This window comes from Gigantopelta aegis, chromosome 1 (assembly GCF_016097555.1).
Source record: "Gigantopelta aegis isolate Gae_Host chromosome 1, Gae_host_genome, whole genome shotgun sequence".
NCBI lineage: Eukaryota > Metazoa > Mollusca > Gastropoda > Neomphalida > Peltospiridae > Gigantopelta > Gigantopelta aegis.
In genome coordinates this window covers 43,674,624-43,692,050 of record NC_054699.1, presented here as the reverse complement: position 1 = coordinate 43,692,050, position 17,427 = coordinate 43,674,624, and the positions used below count along the sequence as shown (strand labels likewise).

Here is a 17,427-nt window from a genome sequence, read left to right as displayed (position 1 = left end):
AGAGATCGAGTTTTGTATTAATATTTGTTTTAATGAGTATCTGCATTAAAATATTTCAACCTGAAATCACTTCTTTTTTTTCAGTAAAAATAATAATTCCACACTACCTGCCTCGGTGGTGTCGTGGTTAAGCCATCGGACATACGGCTGGTAGGTACTGGGTTCGCAGCCCGGTACCGGCTCCCGACCAGAGCGAGTTTGAACAACTCAATGGGTAGGTGTAAGATCAGTACACTCTCTTCTCTCTCTCAATAACCAATAACCAACTAACAACTAACCACTAACCAACTAACAACTAACCAATAACCAACTAACAACTAACCCAATGTCCTGAACAGACAGCCCGGATAGCTGAGGTGTGTGCCTAGGACAGCGTGCTTGAACCTTAATTGGCCATAAGCACGAACATAAGTTGAAATGAAATTCCACACTAAGTTAGAGTCAATTGTTCTTTCAGACCTGTCCTCCAGCGACAGCAGATGAGTTCGCCAATACGACGACGGTACTTGCTGCTGAACGCGACGTAGAGAAAGAAGTTGATGGAATAATTGAGCAGTTCTAATGGCTGGGCAACGTGACGTATCACAGAGATCACAGGATCCCTGCTCTGGAACATGTTCTCTCCCTGGACCATGGCGACGACGAAGACGGCTGCTATAGGGAAGGCGAGGAGTATGTACGTGATCGAGACACTCAGGAGCATGGCAACACTCTTCTGATTTGTGTCATATTTACTCAGACGGGCGGTCGACAGCTGTCTACGTATCCTGGACTGCTTCTGAATACGATAGATAATAGCTGGGGTCATGATGAGTAGAAGAACTGTCGGGATCCCAGCGTACAGCAGCGTCCCCACAATCGAGAAGATCTTCGTTTTCATCGCAATGGCGGGGTAGGAGTAGCTGACTAAACAGTACGTGCCGTTAAAGACTACCTTCGACGAAAAGGACCAGAATCCGTTGAAGGTGATGGCTGTGGTACAGATCGCAGCGATTGCCATGACTACGTGACGCCTGCTGTTGATCATCCTCGCCCTCAGGGGAAACCAGACTCCGACGAGTCGCTCCAGACAGACGAGAACGACAAACCACGAGGACGACATCTTTGCCGTTTTGAGGAGGATGAAGAAAAGCTTACAGGACTCGTCACTCAGAGCTCGGACGTCCATTCCTACTATCTCGATGATGAACGGTTTCGTGAACAGATGCATCAGAAGGAAAGTGGTGTCAGACACAGACAGGGCGGTTAGAATAGTGCCCATAGTCATTGAGGAGAACGCTCTGCTCTGCATCACTATGACAGTCATAACGTTGCCAAAAAGACCTGTTGCTAGGAAAAATGGTGTGATGACGTAGCTTACATAGTCGCCAATGACCATCAGCGATGCTTTGTCTGTCATGTTCGTATTATCAGGGAGGTTCGTCGCAATCGTGTTCAAGTTGTAATATTCTGTGATTGGAATCATCGTGTAAAGTACGTTTGAGGTAGTCAAGCTCTTGTGAAAAACTTCCTTAAAAGTCCTGTTCGTGTCAGAGATGTTCGTAACTGAAGAATCAATGTCTTGAGATGTTTTCTTGGCATCTGTTGTTGCCGCCTTCTCTGTTGTGCTGTCAAAAGCGTCCATGGCAGTCGTGATGTTGCCAAGAGCGTCCATCGCAGTTGTGATGTTGTTAAGAGCGTCCATGGCTGTCGTGATGTTGTCAAGAGCGTCCATGGCTGTCGTGATGTTGTCAAGAGCGTCCATGGCAGTCGTGATGTTGCCAAGAGCGTCCATCGCAGTTGTGATGTTGTCAAGAGCGTCCATGGCTGTCGTGATGTTGTCAAGAGCGTCCATGGCTGTCGTGATGTTGTCAAGAGCGTCCATGGCTGTCGTGATGTTGTCAAGAGTGTCCATGGCTGTCGTGATGTTGCCAAGAGTGTCCATCGCTGTCGTGATGTTGTCAAAGACCCGTGTAGATGGGACAGTGGTTACTTCAGAAGCGTTGTTGTCACTGGTGATTATTTTTCTTTTTATTATAGACGAATCTTCTATGACGTTGTTCACAGTCACTTTACTGGGATAGGGCGTCTCATTGACATCTTCGACTCCAGTGTTGTCATAACAGATAGTCTGACGTGACAAGGCAGTCTGTGTCAGTAACATAGTCCATATTGCTCGCATCCAGCGACTCCTGCGGAAAAAGTAACGTGTTCAGTGATAAAATATTGAACTTGGGACAATTGTTGCTCGCATGTACATTGTAGTTAGGTAAAGCATCCAAAGACAAGCCGCAGCACACAGAGGCATCAGACGGAAAAGCCGGAAGGCACATATGCGCCGCATTCAGTGTAGACCCGCCTTAGGTACTGGTGTAGCCAAAATGTTAGATGGGGGGGGGGGGGGGGGGGCGGACGGGGACCCGCACTTTGTATGTAAGTATATATGTATGAGTTTATAAAATTGAATAGGTTTTTTTTTTTAAGTTTGATTGGGGGCATGGCCCCCGTATACCCCCCTGCCCCCCCCCCCCCAACTTCCCTACGCCACTGGCCTTAAGGTGTTCTAATTTTGATAGTACCGAACTTTAGCTGCACTAAACAGTACCGAAAACTGCATATATAAACGAAAATAATTAACATATACTCTTCAAAAAAAGTAGGGGAACTAATAATAATTTTCAGTTGCCAAAATTGTAAGGTATATTAGCTGTGGGGAATGGTTATATGATAATAGTGAATTAATTGGACAAAAATCACAACTGGTAGTTCAGTATTATGACCACCAAGGACGATTTAGGTCAGAAGTGAAATTTGAAAGTTGACGTTTTTTTATCAGTAAATCGCAAAATCAAACAATAAAAATGACTTAAAACAAAACAATAACAACTGTATGATCAACAGAATGAAAAAGATTGACAGAAATAAATACATGTTCCACAGTGATTAATCGACCTTCTTGGAAATTGTCAAAATTGAGAATGACACACCACGCACGGGGCAACTGCGAGATGCATGTGCAAACTCTGGAATGTGTTCCGGTGTGTTGATAAACAGACCTGAACGTTCTTTACTAGGATGTCTGTGGTCAAAACGTATGTTTTAATATTTCAGGTTCCCCAACTTTTTTATGAAGATTATAGTTAAACCAGATGATGTGTGTAACATATGGTAAATGGAAGGAAGAAAGTGTTTTATTTAATGACGCACTCATCACATTTTATTTACGATTGTATGGCGTCAGACATATGGTTAAGGACCACACATATATTGAGAGAGCAAACCCGCTGTTGCCACTTCATAGGCTACTCTTTTTCAATTAGTAACAAGTGGTCTTTTATATGCAACATCCCAGAGACAGGATACTACCTACCACGGCCTTTGTTACACCAGTTGTGGAGCACTGGCTGGAAACAAGAAATAGCCCAAGGGGTCCATTGACGCGGATCGATCCTAGACCGACCGCGCATCAAGCGAACACTTAACCACTTGGCTTCGTCTCGCCCACATGGTAAATGAGACACTTGGGCCCGTGCTTATAAAACGTTACATTTGTAAACAAATAATGAATAGATATTGTATACATTTGGCGCCTCTAGTACACAACTTTGAGACCGCCCATTTCATCAAACAGCTACATGCTTTAAGGGACATACTTGGGTTTGTTGCCATTTTTAAGATGTTATCGACTAACAGAGACTTTTTAACGATTGTAATTACATATAAAATATATTTTTCTGCATAAAATATTAGTGGCTGTATATTAAACGTGTTTCTGGTTGTTCTACTGTTTGTACTAAGTTAAATTTCATTTTATTTTCTAAAAAAAAACATTTTTCGTACGTACGAAATTATTTGAAGACAAAATCTTACAAATATTAAGACGGCCAGAAACACATTCAATATACAGACACTGATATTCTAAACAAGAAAATATATTTAATATGTAACTTTAATCGTAGAAATATTTCATTTTTCGGAAATATCTTACAATGCAGCAAACTCAGGTATGTGCCTTTAAACAGCAAACCGTTAAAACTATAGTAAGCCTGAATCTTACCTCAAGTCCATATTGTCAATATTCTCTTGTTTACAGTCACGGTAACACTAACGGATTTGAAACAATATAACTTCTTATGGTCGTGGCAAGGCCTCGTCATAATCGGCCAGTCAACCAATGGAATTACAGATGGCATTAATTCAACAACACGATTCGTTTCCAATCATTTGGTGAAGCCTCCTCGAGGGAAGACGAGTTATATTCCGAGCAACCAACAGGAGCGTACACAGCCGAAATTAATTTAGAAGGGGGCGGGTGGTGGCGGGTGGGTTTTTTTGTGTCTAAGATAAATAACGAATGATTTTTTTCCACAAACGGGTACATACCACGGCCTTTGTTAACCAGATGTGGAGCACTGGCTGGAACGAGAAATAGCCCAATGGGTCCACCGACGGGGATCGATCCTAGACCGACCGCGCATCAAACGAGCGCTTTACCACTGGGCTACGTCCCGCCCCTCAAACAACAGGAGCGTACACAGCCTAGATTAATTTAGGCGCGGGGGGGGGGGGGGGGTGTGTCTAAGATAAATAACGAATGATGTTTTCACAAACGGGTGTGTGACAACTAAAAATAGCAACTGCAGACACATCACAAACAACAAACCTTCATTTTTTTTTCTCCATTATGTGGGGTGTGGTGTAGCCAGTGTTAAAGCGCTAGCCTGATGCGCGGTCGGTATGGGATCGATTCCCGTCGGTGGGCTCATTGGGCTATTTCTAGACCCCTTACTCTAATGTGGAAAAAAAAATTGCGGGTTTCCTTTCTAAGACTACATGTCAGAATTATCAAATGTTTGACTCCAACAGCCGATGATTAACAAATCAATGTGCTCTAGTGGTGTCGTTAAACAAAATAAATAAACAAACACATTTTTCATTAAGCGATAGTTTTTCTGTCTGGCCAGGGGCGGTGGTGAATGGAGGGGTGGTTGTGAATGGAGGGGTTCCGTACATACTTCCCCTAGGTACTCCAATACTGTCGATTCTCCAATTTTCCTTTAATATATGCCATAAAAGCCGAACTTCAGGACATTCCTCTTTCCAAACAAAACAACAAAACCCAGACAAATACGCCAAACGACCCCACTGTTAATTATACCAAAAATACTTAATTATCGCAACATCTAATTTAGCCCGTAATTAATAATGCTAACGTCAAGATTCGACGAAGATGTACAACCAACTAATGCAAATATAACTTAATAATATACCATTACTATACTGGGGGTTGCTAGGACATTCTAATTAATCTGCATGACAAAAACCCGTAAAACGTGATAAGCTGCATCTTCTCTGAGTATTTCATTTCAACTTATTCCCATGCTTATATCCAATTAAGGTTCGAGCTCGCTGTCCTGGACACACACCTAAGCTGTCTGGGCTCTGTCTGTCCAGGACAGTGGGTTAGTTGTTAATTGTTAGTGATTAGTGAGAGAGGCGAGGGTGTAGTGGCCTTACACCTACCCACCGAGTCGTTAAAACTCGCTCCGGTATGAGAAGCAGTGTTTAAGCTATAGAAAGTATTGGGTTCGCAGCCCGAGTACTGGGGGCTCCCACCCAGACCGAGTCACAGGGCAGTTAATGTTCTAATTATTATTACCATCCTCATTAAGACATCAGGTAGATTGTAGCCCGGTACTGGCTCACTTTTAAAACTACTCATTGGGTAGATGTAAGGCCACTACACTGATTTCTCTCTCCTGGACAGAGACCTCTAGTCTGTCCCTTTAAATTATTCTGATGGAAAGAAATAAGGAATCTCACCAACACAAACAGGAAAGAATGACTGCGACCAGAAACCTCATTTATAAAAGTAAAGTTTGTTTTATTTAACGACGCCACTAGAGCACATTGATTTTTTATCTTATCATCGTCTATTGGACGTCAAACATATGGTCATTCTGACAGGTTTTTTTAAGAGGAAACCCGCTGTCGCCACATAGGCTACTCTTTTACGACAGGCAGAAAGGGATCTTTTATTTGCGTTTCCCACAGGCAGGATAGCACAAACCATGGCCTTTGTTGAACCAGTTATGGATCACTGGTCGGTGCAAGTGGTTTACACCTACCCATTGAGCCTTACGGAGCACTCACTCACTCAGGGTTTGGAGTCTGTATCGGGATTTAAAATCTCATGCCTCGACTGGGATCCGAACCCAGTACCTACCAGTCTGTAGACCGATGGCCTAACCACGACGCCGAGGCCGGTCCTCATTTATAGTCTGGAAGTTAACCTCGCTACTGACATTGAATCTCACCTGAATGACAACGAATCCCATATTACATTTGTGTACCCTATTTACATTACGATGTTATTGGTGACTGATATTTGGTCTAAAATACCAAGTGTTCCCTTATTTCAGTATCAAAATTGTTGCCGGCATTTGACTGTAAACATATGATTTGTGGTTACCATAACATTTCACATGTGAGATGAATGTTATGTTATCATTGGACAAGGTAATAAATGGTCTCATCGAACTAAAAGAAAACGCAAGCAGACGATGATTGTTACAGAATGCAACTACTGGTACTAGTAATTACATGACTTGTGGCTTTGAGAAATTGATGACTGGTAAAATTAAAGAATGTACTAGCCACTATTAAAAATTCACTAGCCCTACTTTACTTTAAGTTAATACAATTTTACTAAATAATAGTAATAATCAGATATGTCACCTAAAGAGGAAGATAGAGGTTAAAAACACTAACATTGGTGTTTGGGGTGGTGCCTGGATATTCACATTTATAAAATAGACAACTGCAACATTTGACACCAAAAACATTCACTAGCTGTCGGGCATGGCAATATTAGTTATTTACTAGCCCAACATTGAATATCACTAGCCATGGGGATGGGGCTACCATAATCTAGAAATCATACTCGCCAGAAGAAAAAAAAGTAAAAATAGAAAATTTGCTTAAAGAAGTGTGTGCGTGTGTGTGTATCGGGGGGGGGGGGTGGGGGGGGGGGGGGGGGGGGGGGGGGGGGGGGGGGGGGGGGGGGGGGTTAACTGTTCAATCCACACCAACCACCCCCCTGTGCACAAGCACTTGGGAAAGATTCCAGGCACTGCTTATGATCATATTATTAAAGAAATATTCACCATTGTATATTAAGACAAAGAAGGAGGAATGTGGGATCGGTAAACCAGAACAGGCGGGATGTAGCCCAGTGGTAAAGTGTTCGCCTGATACGCGGTCCATCTAGGATAGATTCCAGTCAGTGGACCCATTGATCTATTTCTCGTTCCAGCCAATGCACCACGACTGGTATATCAAAGGCTGTGGTATGTGCTATCCTGTGTGGGATAGTAGTGTATATAAAAGCTCCCTTGCTACTAATGGACAAATGTAACAGGTTTTCTCTCTAAGACTATATGTGAAAATTACTAAATATGTGACATCCAATAGACGACGATTAATAAATCAATGTGATCTAGAAGTGTTGTTAACAAAACAAAACTAACAGTAAACCGAAACAACAAAACCATTTTCAGATTTAAATTCAATTATCTCAAAAACAACAAATTATGTTGACTGGACTTTCATTTTTTATTATATTACATTTTACTATTTGCCCAGTTTCTTCCTTCGCTTCGGTTTATTGGGATTTTTAAACTGTTGTCCAATTTTAGTTTTCTGGTATTTTAACGGTGGGACGTCACTTGGATTGTCCGTCATATCGTTTTGATTATTCTCATGTTGTCTCTTCTTCATCTTCAAAGATGCTAAATCCTGGGTTTCCTCTGCTTCTTGTTGTGCTGTGGATTTATAACAAAATGTTTCCGAGTCTGAACTGTCGCTGCCTTCTCCAAGGGGAACAAACTCACCCCAGTCTTTGGATTTCTTCTTCTCACTTTTGAACACGTACAGGTACGAATAATCATCCTTGGGAATAAACGTCTGCACCGTGCAGCCAGCGGTAGCTTCAGTTTTCTTTTTCGGTGAAGAGATCTGGGAACATTTTTCAGTTGTTTGCAGGCTGGAGTCCGATTTTCCAGTTTCCGATTTATCAGTGTGAATTATGTTTTTGGTTTCCACTTCGTTATCTGTAACACTGTCTTGTTTTTCTGTTTTTAAGATCTTCAAAAGTGTTTCTTTATTTTGTACAATGGAGTCAGATTTTCCTGTATCCAAGGCTTTAGAGTTTAGAATTTTCTCCTTATTTTCATCATCCTGAATACTTTTCTTACTGTCTAGCACAGATATAGCCTCCTTTGCTGAAACCAAAGGTGTGATGTTTTTGGTGTCTTCATCCCATGGCATACTAATTGGAATGGCGCAGGTTTTCCCATAACTAACAAATTCACTGAATTCAGATTCTTCTTTAGATGCGAGTTTCTGAAAAAAATTAGTTTTAAATAAATATTGAAATAACAAATGCAATTTTAAAATCAATGACAATGCAAGGGTTCAATAACAAATTGTTACTAAATAACCGCATCATGAGTAAAAATATTAAATAATATGTAAAAACTTCAAAAATAATTTTTACTATTTCCAATCTATGCCTGGTAAAATGCAGAATTTGCCATATCAATACCCAGAAAGACAGGTAGTGTATTAAAACAAAATAGTAGCAACATGTGCTCTAGTATTATAGGTAGCACTATACAAAACAACATCCAGCTGGGTCAAAGTTCAAAGTGCACCCAACTTTTGATAGCACAGTTAATACTACCAGTCCTGCCATTGTTGATAAATAAAATAAACAGCTGATTTAAAGCCGTAGTAAGCTATTTACCTTGAACCCGATACCAACAGCTGATTTAAAGCCGTAGTAAGCTATTTACCTTGAACCCGATACCAACAGCTGATTTAAAGCTGTAGTAAGCTATTTACCTTGACCCACATACCAACAGCCGATTTAAAGCTGTAGTAAGCTAATTACCTCGAACCCGATACCAACAGCCGATTTAAAGCTGTAGTAAGTTATTTACCTCGAACCCGATACCAACAGCCGATTTAAAGCCGTAGTAAGCTATTTACCTTGAACCTGATACCAATAACTGATTTAAAGCCATAGTAAGCTATTTACCTCGAACCCGATACCAACAGCTGATTTAAAGCCATAGTAAGCTATTTACCTTGAACCCGATACCAACAGCCAATTTAAAGCCATAGTAAGCTATTTACCTCGACCCAGATACCAACAGCCGATTTAAAGCCGTAGTAAGTTATTTACCTTGAACCTGATACCAATAACTGATTTAAAGCCATAGTAAGCTATTTACCTCGACCCAGATACCAACAGCCGATTTAAAGCCGTAGAAAGCTATTTACCTCGAACCCGATACCAATAACTGATTTAAAGCCGTAGTAAGTTATTTACCTCGAACCCGATACCAATAACTCATTTAAAGCCGTAGTAAGTTATTTACCGTGAACCCGATACCAATAACTGATTTAAAGCCGTAGTAAGCTATTTACCTCGAACCCGATACCAATAACTGATTTAAAGCCGTAGTAAGCTATTTACCTCGAACCCGACACCAATAACTCATTTAAAGCCGTAGTAAGTTATTTACCGGGAACCCGATACCAATAACTGATTTAAAGCCGTAGTAAGCTAATTACCTCGAACCAGATACCAACAGCCGATTTAAAGCCATAGTAAGCTATTTACCTTGAACCCGATACCAACAGCCGATTTAAAGCCGTAGTAAGCTATTTACCTTGAACCTGATACCAATAACTGATTTAAAGCTGTAGTAAGCTATTTACCTTGAACCCGATACCAATAACTGATTTAAAGCCGTAGTAAGCTATTTACCTCGAACCCGATACCAACAGCTGATTTAAAGCCGTAGTAAGCTATTTACCTCGAACGCGATACCAATAACTGATTTAAAGCCGTAGTAAGCTATTTACCTCGAACCCGATACCAATAACTGATTTAAAGCCGTAGTAAGCTATTTACCTCGAACCCGATACCAATAACTGATTTAAAGCCGTAGTATGCTATTTACCTCGAACCCGATACCAACGGCCGATTTAAAGCCGTAGTAAGCTATTTACCTCGAACCCGATACCAACGGCCGATTTAAAGCCTTAGTAAGCTATTTACCTCGAACCCGATACCAACGGCCGATTTAATGCCGTAGTAAGCTATTTACCTTGAACCCGATACCAACGGCCGATTTAAAGCCGTAGTAAGCTATTTACCTTGACAGGGCTCGCGCTGTCGGTAGCCAAATTAGCCATTGGCTAATTTTTACAAAAAATGGCTAATAAAATTTGCAAGTGGCTAAAATTTTGGCTAAGCCATTTTCTGTCTTCTGATGTGAACAAACGGTTACATAATCTATCCGACACTAATAATACTACCAAATATTCAATTAGCGTAATAGCGATCTCGCGACCGGTAACGAGAAACGGTGTCATGCAGAATACAGCGTAGGCCTTATGATGTTTGCGTATTTTAATAATCACGGTTATTAATTTTAACGGCATGCATTCAGCATGTATGACAGCAATGTCTGGAAGATCTGTAGCTTGTTATTTTTACTTTGTAAAATCTTTGAACCAAAGTAATAAAAACAGACAGTCAATGCGTGTCAATCTGAATACACATGCCAGTTCAGGGCCGAAAGATATGTAGGCTATCTCAAGGGCCGAGTTCAGCTAGACCGAGCGAAAACAAAACGTTCGCTAGACTGGTTTGTGCGCTTCACGTTAAACCAAATGGATACGACGAACACCAATCAAATAGTTCACGAACGTTAGGAAGAACGTTCGTTGGCTGAACTGAGGACAGCTCTCGGTGGAACATACGTCACGCTTCAGAGTCAGCCGACACCCGCGTGTCAAGAGACATCGTTGCGGACATTAAACAATACGATTACGCAAAAGTAAATCTTGATGTAAATTTGTAGAAAAACAATAGTTATTCGCATCAATGACTGCAGTTTTTGTTTATTCCTTTGTCTTTGTTAATTTCGTACCCATGCAGATCGCGATCGCCGGAAATGAACATGCAGTATTTAAATTTTGTAAGCAGAAATCACAACAAGCATTTAACAGATGAATCAACCGCAACAACATGGCACAAATTATGAAATTGTTTGGGGTGGGGAATTGACGGGTCACTTAAAAAAAAAGCAAAGAAAAAAATAATTTGAAACTAACATAAAGATTGCTATTTAAAGAAATAATGAGCTCTATATATATATACTCTTCAAAAAAAGAAATGCAAAAGGGTACAAATGGGTTATAACTCCGATTTTATGTTTCCTACCGGTTCATGCTTTGTGAATATAAGGTCATTGCATGTCCCAAACACATTCCCATGGTTATATTCGATAAAACGCAGCTACTGTACAATAAAGTTCCAAAATGTGAATATTTGCAAAAACGCAGCCACGTGCAAACCATGTCACCACTGCACGTGCGTTGTCTGCACGTGCAACATGAACACCGACAGTATAAAAGTGCAGGGTGTTCGCTTGCCTGGCCTCTGTATCTGGCCGACAGTTGACAATCCAGGACATGCCATGTCTCAGTGAACCGCAGAGAAACAATGCCATCGGCCGACTAGACGCAGGCGAATCCAGAACGGCCGTTGCCAGGGCATTCCATGTGTCCCCAAGCACCATCTCCAGACTGTGGGACCGTTACCAGCAACATGGATCAACACGTGACCTCCCTAGATCCGGTCGACCACGGGTCACTACCCCCGGGCAGGACCGCTACATCCGGGTACGCCACCTTCGGGAACGATTGACTACTGCCACCTCCACAGCCGCAGCAATACCAGGTTTGCGCAGGATATCCGACCAGACCGTACGGAACTGCCTACGTGAGGTAGGAATTCGTGCCAGACGTCCAGTTCGAGGTGTCATCTTAACACCACACACCGGCCTCGGTGGCGTCGTGGCAGGCCATCGGTCTACAGGCTGGTAGGTACTGGGTTCGGATCCCAGTCGAGGCATGGGATTTTTAATCCAGATACCGACTCCAAACCCTGAGTGAGTGCTCCGCAAGGCTCAATGGGTAGGTGTAAACCACTTGCACCGACCAGTGTTCCATAACTGGTTCAACAAAGGCCATGGTTTGTGCTATCCTGCCTGTGGGAAGCGCAAATAAAAGATCCCTTGCTGCCTGTCGTAAAGAAGAGTAGCCTATGTGGCGACAGCGGGTTTCCTCTAAAAACAGTGTCAGAATGACCATATGTTTGACGTCCAATAGCCGATGATAAGATTAAAAATCAATGTGCTCTAGTGGCGTCGTTAAATAAAACAAACTTTACTTTTTACTTAACACCACAACACCGTCGACTCCGACTGCAGTGGTGCCAGATTCATCGACAATGGCCTCAACTGCGATGGAGACAGGTGTGGTTCAGTGACGAGTCCCGATTTCTGCTCCGACGTCATGATGGAAGATGTCGCGTGTATAGGCGTTGTGGTGAACGTTATGCGGCAAACTGCGTGCAGGAAGTGGACAGATTCGGCGGGGGTAGTGTCATGGTGTGGGCAGCCATCTCACACACTGGCAGAACTGACCTGGTCCACGTGCAGGGCAACCTGAATGCACAGGGCTACATTGACCAGATCCTCCGGCCACACATCATTCCAGTTATGGCCAACGCCAACGCAGTGTTCCAACATGACAACGCCAGGCCTCACACAGCACGTCTTACAACGGCTTTCCTACAGAACAACAACATTAATGTCCTTCCTTGGCCATCGATATCACCGGATTTGAACCCAATTGAGCATCTATGGGACGAGTTGGACCGACGCCTCCGACAGCGACAACCACAGCCCCAGACCCTGCCCGATCGGGCAGCAGCCTTGCAGGCCGAGTGGGCCACCATCCCCCGGGACGTCATCCGTACTCTGGTTGCTTCAATGGGCAGGCGGTGCCAGGCAGTTGTCAACACACGCGGAGGCCACACCCGGTATTGACTCCAGATGACCTTGACCTTGGTGGTGTGTCCTATCACTTACTCACAATGGACTAGAGTGAATTGTGAACAATCCTGCAACATTTGGTAATTATCGGACTCACCATTCAATAATTAAATCAATTCTCCAAATGTTACGACAATGTGGTTTTGCGTTTCTTCTTTTGAAGAGTATATAAAAAAAAAAAAGCTCTCAAATTTTTATTTGGGAAGAAAGAAAAAAAAACCCCACCATCCATAAACATCCAACCCGCCCCCATATTTCTGTATGTTTGTTAATTTAATGTCATAGGCCTTAGAAGTAGGGGTGGATGTATGGGGTACTGGCTTCAAACTAAGATATTGCTTAACCACATCCCAACCCCACCCCCGCTGAAAAATCAAAGTAATATATTAATTGCCTCTACCCCCATTGTGGTTTTGTTATTCCTATTTATTCCAGTTTGTACACAATTAGCTGAAAAAAGATACATTTTCATATTCATATATAAATACTCAATACAGTACTGCGTAAAACAAATTTGGCTAAAGCATTTTCAATATGGCTAATAAAAATTCCATTTGGCTAATATTTTGGCTACAGGTATTTTTTATCCAGGGTGAGCCCTGCTTGAACCCGATACCAACGGCCGATTTAAAGCCGTAGTAAGCTATTTACCTTGTACGCGATACCAACGGCCGATTTAAAGCCGTAGTAAACTATTTACCTTGAATCCGATACCAACATCCGATTTAATGCCATAGTAAGCTATTTACCTTGAACCCGATACCAACGGTCGATTTAATGCCTAACAGTGGCGCGACCGCCTCACTGAATCGTGGGATACACAGAGTTGGACACTGGCGACATGCGGAGAGTGGAATCAGGTGTTTCGTAATCAGCTGGGGCTCGGTTGACTGGCACACAATGACCAGGTCAAGGTCATCCTTCTCAAGGCCACGAGTAACAGCATTTATACCTATAGCCAGCTGCGACCTAAAAGAAAGAAAGAAATGTTTTATTTAACAACACATTCAACACATTTTAACTACCTGTATATACAGATTACTACCATCGTTTTCATTACATATAATTTTTTTGAAACTTGTGAACTTCCCATGATATCTGACCAAACGAACGTGACCTCAGATACCATGAGAACTTCACGAGTTTCATAAAAGTGATATCTAGCGAATAAGAGTGTTGTATTTTATTTATTGCCCACCTTTTATCAACTTAAATGCTGACAATTACTTGCAACAAAAAGAACATGGCCCAACGAGACATGGCAATGCACAGTGCTAAGGCCAGGGAAGATGCCGTCACTTACTCAACCGACTGAGCTACATCCCACCCCCTTTTTACCTTATAAAGGCAATCCAAAAATATTCCAGACAAAATGTATATACGGTATTTGCAGAAAAAAGTTTGTGTAAATAAAATAAAATAGTGCGAAACCAACTGCACCTTTTGTAATTGGTTGAAACTGGGTATCTAGACTTTCTATAAAATTCACTAGCCATGGGATTAGTGATTTTAAAAATTTACTAGCCCTACATTACTTTAAATAAATAAACTTTTATTAAATAATAATAGTAATTGGATATGTCACCTATAGAGGGAGATAGAGCTTAGAAACAGCTTAGAAACACTAACATTGGGGGTTGGGGTGGGGGCAGCATATTCAAATTTACAAAATAAGACATTTGACACCAAAAAAAAAATTCACTAGCCGTCGGGCATGGCAATAGTAGTTATTTACTAGCCCAACATAGAATATCACTAGCCAATCAGAATCTAGAAGCCCTGGTTGAAATCTGACAAGATGATTGTGCATATCATCTTATAATGTTTACAAATAACCAAACAAATATTTCTTTGAAAACAATCTGATTACTTCTTCATATACTTTGTGAAATACATGCACAGGGACCTTTTTACCGTGAATATATATTTTCAACGACCACTTGATGTAACCAGTCAAAGTAATTCTGTCAAATATTTTAAATTGATGCAGACACACACACTCTCTGGAACAGAATTACTTAATATATACTGATGGAAAGAAATAAAGGATCACACAGATAGCAACAAGAAATAATGACTGCATCAAAAATAAATTCATATTGTCGGAAGTTGACTGGGAACATATAGGCATTCAATCGCACATTACAACTTGGTGTGAAATAAGGGCCGTAGCTAGCAAGGGGGGGGGGGGGGGGGGGAGGGGCAGTTGCCCCCTCCCAGAAAAAATCCCGGAAAGCATTATAGAAACTTAAAGAAAATTCTCTTCTTAACTGTTTAAGGAGTTTTAGACTATTAACTACTCAGTTGCCCCCCCCCCCCCCCCCCCCCCCCCCCCCCCCCCCCCCCCCCCCCCCCCCCCCAAAAAAAATCCTAGCTACGGCCCTGGAAATACAGACATTACTACGCTAGTAGTGAATTAAATTTGGTCTACAATTTGATGTGTTCCTTTATTTCTTTCCATCTTTATATAACTACTAAATAACCTGAGATCTTTTCGTTTCCTCTCATCTTCAGATTCTGCTATTTTGGCTCCATTCTTCAACAACTCTTTCTTTTTCTGTTTTTCTTTCCATGGTATTTTCTGCCCATGTAAAGGCAAACACTGGAATAAACTGAAAACAAAATAAATGTCAGCGAGTTGGATCAGCAGTAGGCCTAGACAGCAGACGGTGACTTTTTGTTGGCTACTGCTGATGCCATGGTTTCCTGTGTTTTAAACAGGAAGGTAATGTTTTATTTAATGACACACTCAACACATTTTATGTTCGGTTATATGGCATCGGATGTACGGTTAAGGATCACACAGATATTGGGAGAGGAAACCCGCTGTCACCACTTCATGGGCTACTCTTTTTGATTAGCAGCAAGGGATCTTTTATATGCATAATCCCACAGACAGGATAGCACATACCACTGCCTTTGATATACAAGTCGTGGTGCAATGGATGGAAAAAGAAATAGCCCAATGGGCCCACCGATGGGGATCGATCCTAGACCGACCACACATCGAGCGAGTGCTGTACCACTGGGCTACATCCCGCCCCTGTTTTAAATAGAGAATACTACATGAGTGGCCATTAGATACCAGTTCTCTCACAACGGCCCCTGCGTGTGCTGTAACCTCACCGTGGTGCAGGAGTGTAACATTCTCTTTGAGAATGGCCAATACAGCACAAAATTGAAGTTTTGAGTAAAATTCAGTATCCGTAAAATTCTGTGATATTTGTGTTTTTGCACAGTTCTTTACACTGTTTTTGTTTAAAATCTTGAATTTGTATATTGATGTTGATCATCACTTTATTTATTTGCATTGCCATAGTTTGACACCCAATAGCCGATGTATTTTTCGTGCTGGGGTGTCGTTAAACATTCATTCATTCATTCATTCGGCTGATAGCTGGGGGTGTCTAATGAGCAAAACCGAGTTGGTATACATTTTAAAACAAGTTGTGAGATAAATGGTATCTAACGGACACGAATGTAGTATTCTATTTCTTACATATTCTCAAAAACCTTGTTTTAAACAAATTTTAACATCTTTTTCTACTAAAAGTTATTTACTGACCCTACGCTTGTAGCTAACTTACACGTCACAGATAAATGATTGCCAGATTAACTGTATGTCACAATGTAATCGATTTTGATTGTGCTGTGTTTTCATTGGATGTATGATACTGGTGACCTGGTCATCATAAAGAAGCAGCCAGTCATGTCTTCAAATTGTTAACAAACATACATGTGTTAACAAGTATGAAAGAAAGAAATGTTTTATTTAACGACGCACTCAACACATTTTATTTACGGTTATATGGCGTCAGACATATGGTTAAGGACCACACAGATTTTGAGAGGAAACCCGCTGTCGCCACTACATGGGCTATTCTTTCCGATTAGCAGCAAGGGATCTTTTATTTGCGCATAGCACAAACCATGGCCTTTGTTGAACCAGTTATGGATCACTGGTCGATGCAAGTGGTTTACACCTACCCATTGAGTCTTGTGGAACACTCACTCAGGGTTTGGAGTCGGTATATGGATTAAAAATCCCATGCCTCGACTGGGATCCGAACCCAGTACCTACCAGCCTGTAGACCGATGGCCTAACCACGACGCCACTGAGGCCGGTCTTAACAAGTATGTGTTATCAAAAACAAAAAATTATATTCTTACCAACGGGTATGTAAGATTTAAATTACACATCTCACTGCATTCAGTAGATATACAGGTAGCTGCCTACCTTCCTTAAACAGCCAGTGGTGGATCTAGAAAATCTACTGGGTGGGGGGTAGGGAACTAATGATATTTGGTGAAAATGAAATTTTTTAATAAAAACATAACTATCACAAAATTTGAGGGGGAGGGGGGTGGGCACCCATTGGTCTATTTCTCGTTCCAGCCAGTGCACCATATAAAAGATCCATTGCTACAAATGGAAAAATATAGCGAGTTTCCTCTCTAAGACTGTTTGTCA

General features: G+C 41.7%; 2 protein-coding genes across 2 annotated transcripts in view; both read right to left on the bottom strand.

The window, feature by feature from the left end:
- Positions 1-302: 302 nt before the first annotated feature.
- LOC121368255 lies at positions 303-3,198 on the bottom strand. The gene has a single exon (XM_041492913.1). The coding sequence runs from the start codon at positions 2,159-2,161 to the stop codon at positions 431-433; it is 1,731 nt and encodes a 576-aa protein (XP_041348847.1). The 5' UTR covers positions 2,162-3,198; the 3' UTR covers positions 303-430.
- A 4,381-nt stretch (positions 3,199-7,579) lies between these two features.
- LOC121375405 (ribonuclease P protein subunit p38-like) overlaps positions 7,580-17,427 on the bottom strand; it is a 15,764-nt gene continuing 5,916 nt past the window's right edge. The window contains exons 3-5 of the mRNA XM_041502843.1: positions 15,440-15,568; positions 13,706-13,925; positions 7,580-8,382 (exon numbers count right to left, since the gene is read on the bottom strand). Of these exons, the coding sequence (XP_041358777.1) occupies positions 7,612-8,382; positions 13,706-13,925; positions 15,440-15,568 (1,120 nt within the window). The 3' untranslated portion in view covers positions 7,580-7,611. The remainder of the gene's footprint in view (positions 8,383-13,705; positions 13,926-15,439; positions 15,569-17,427) is intronic.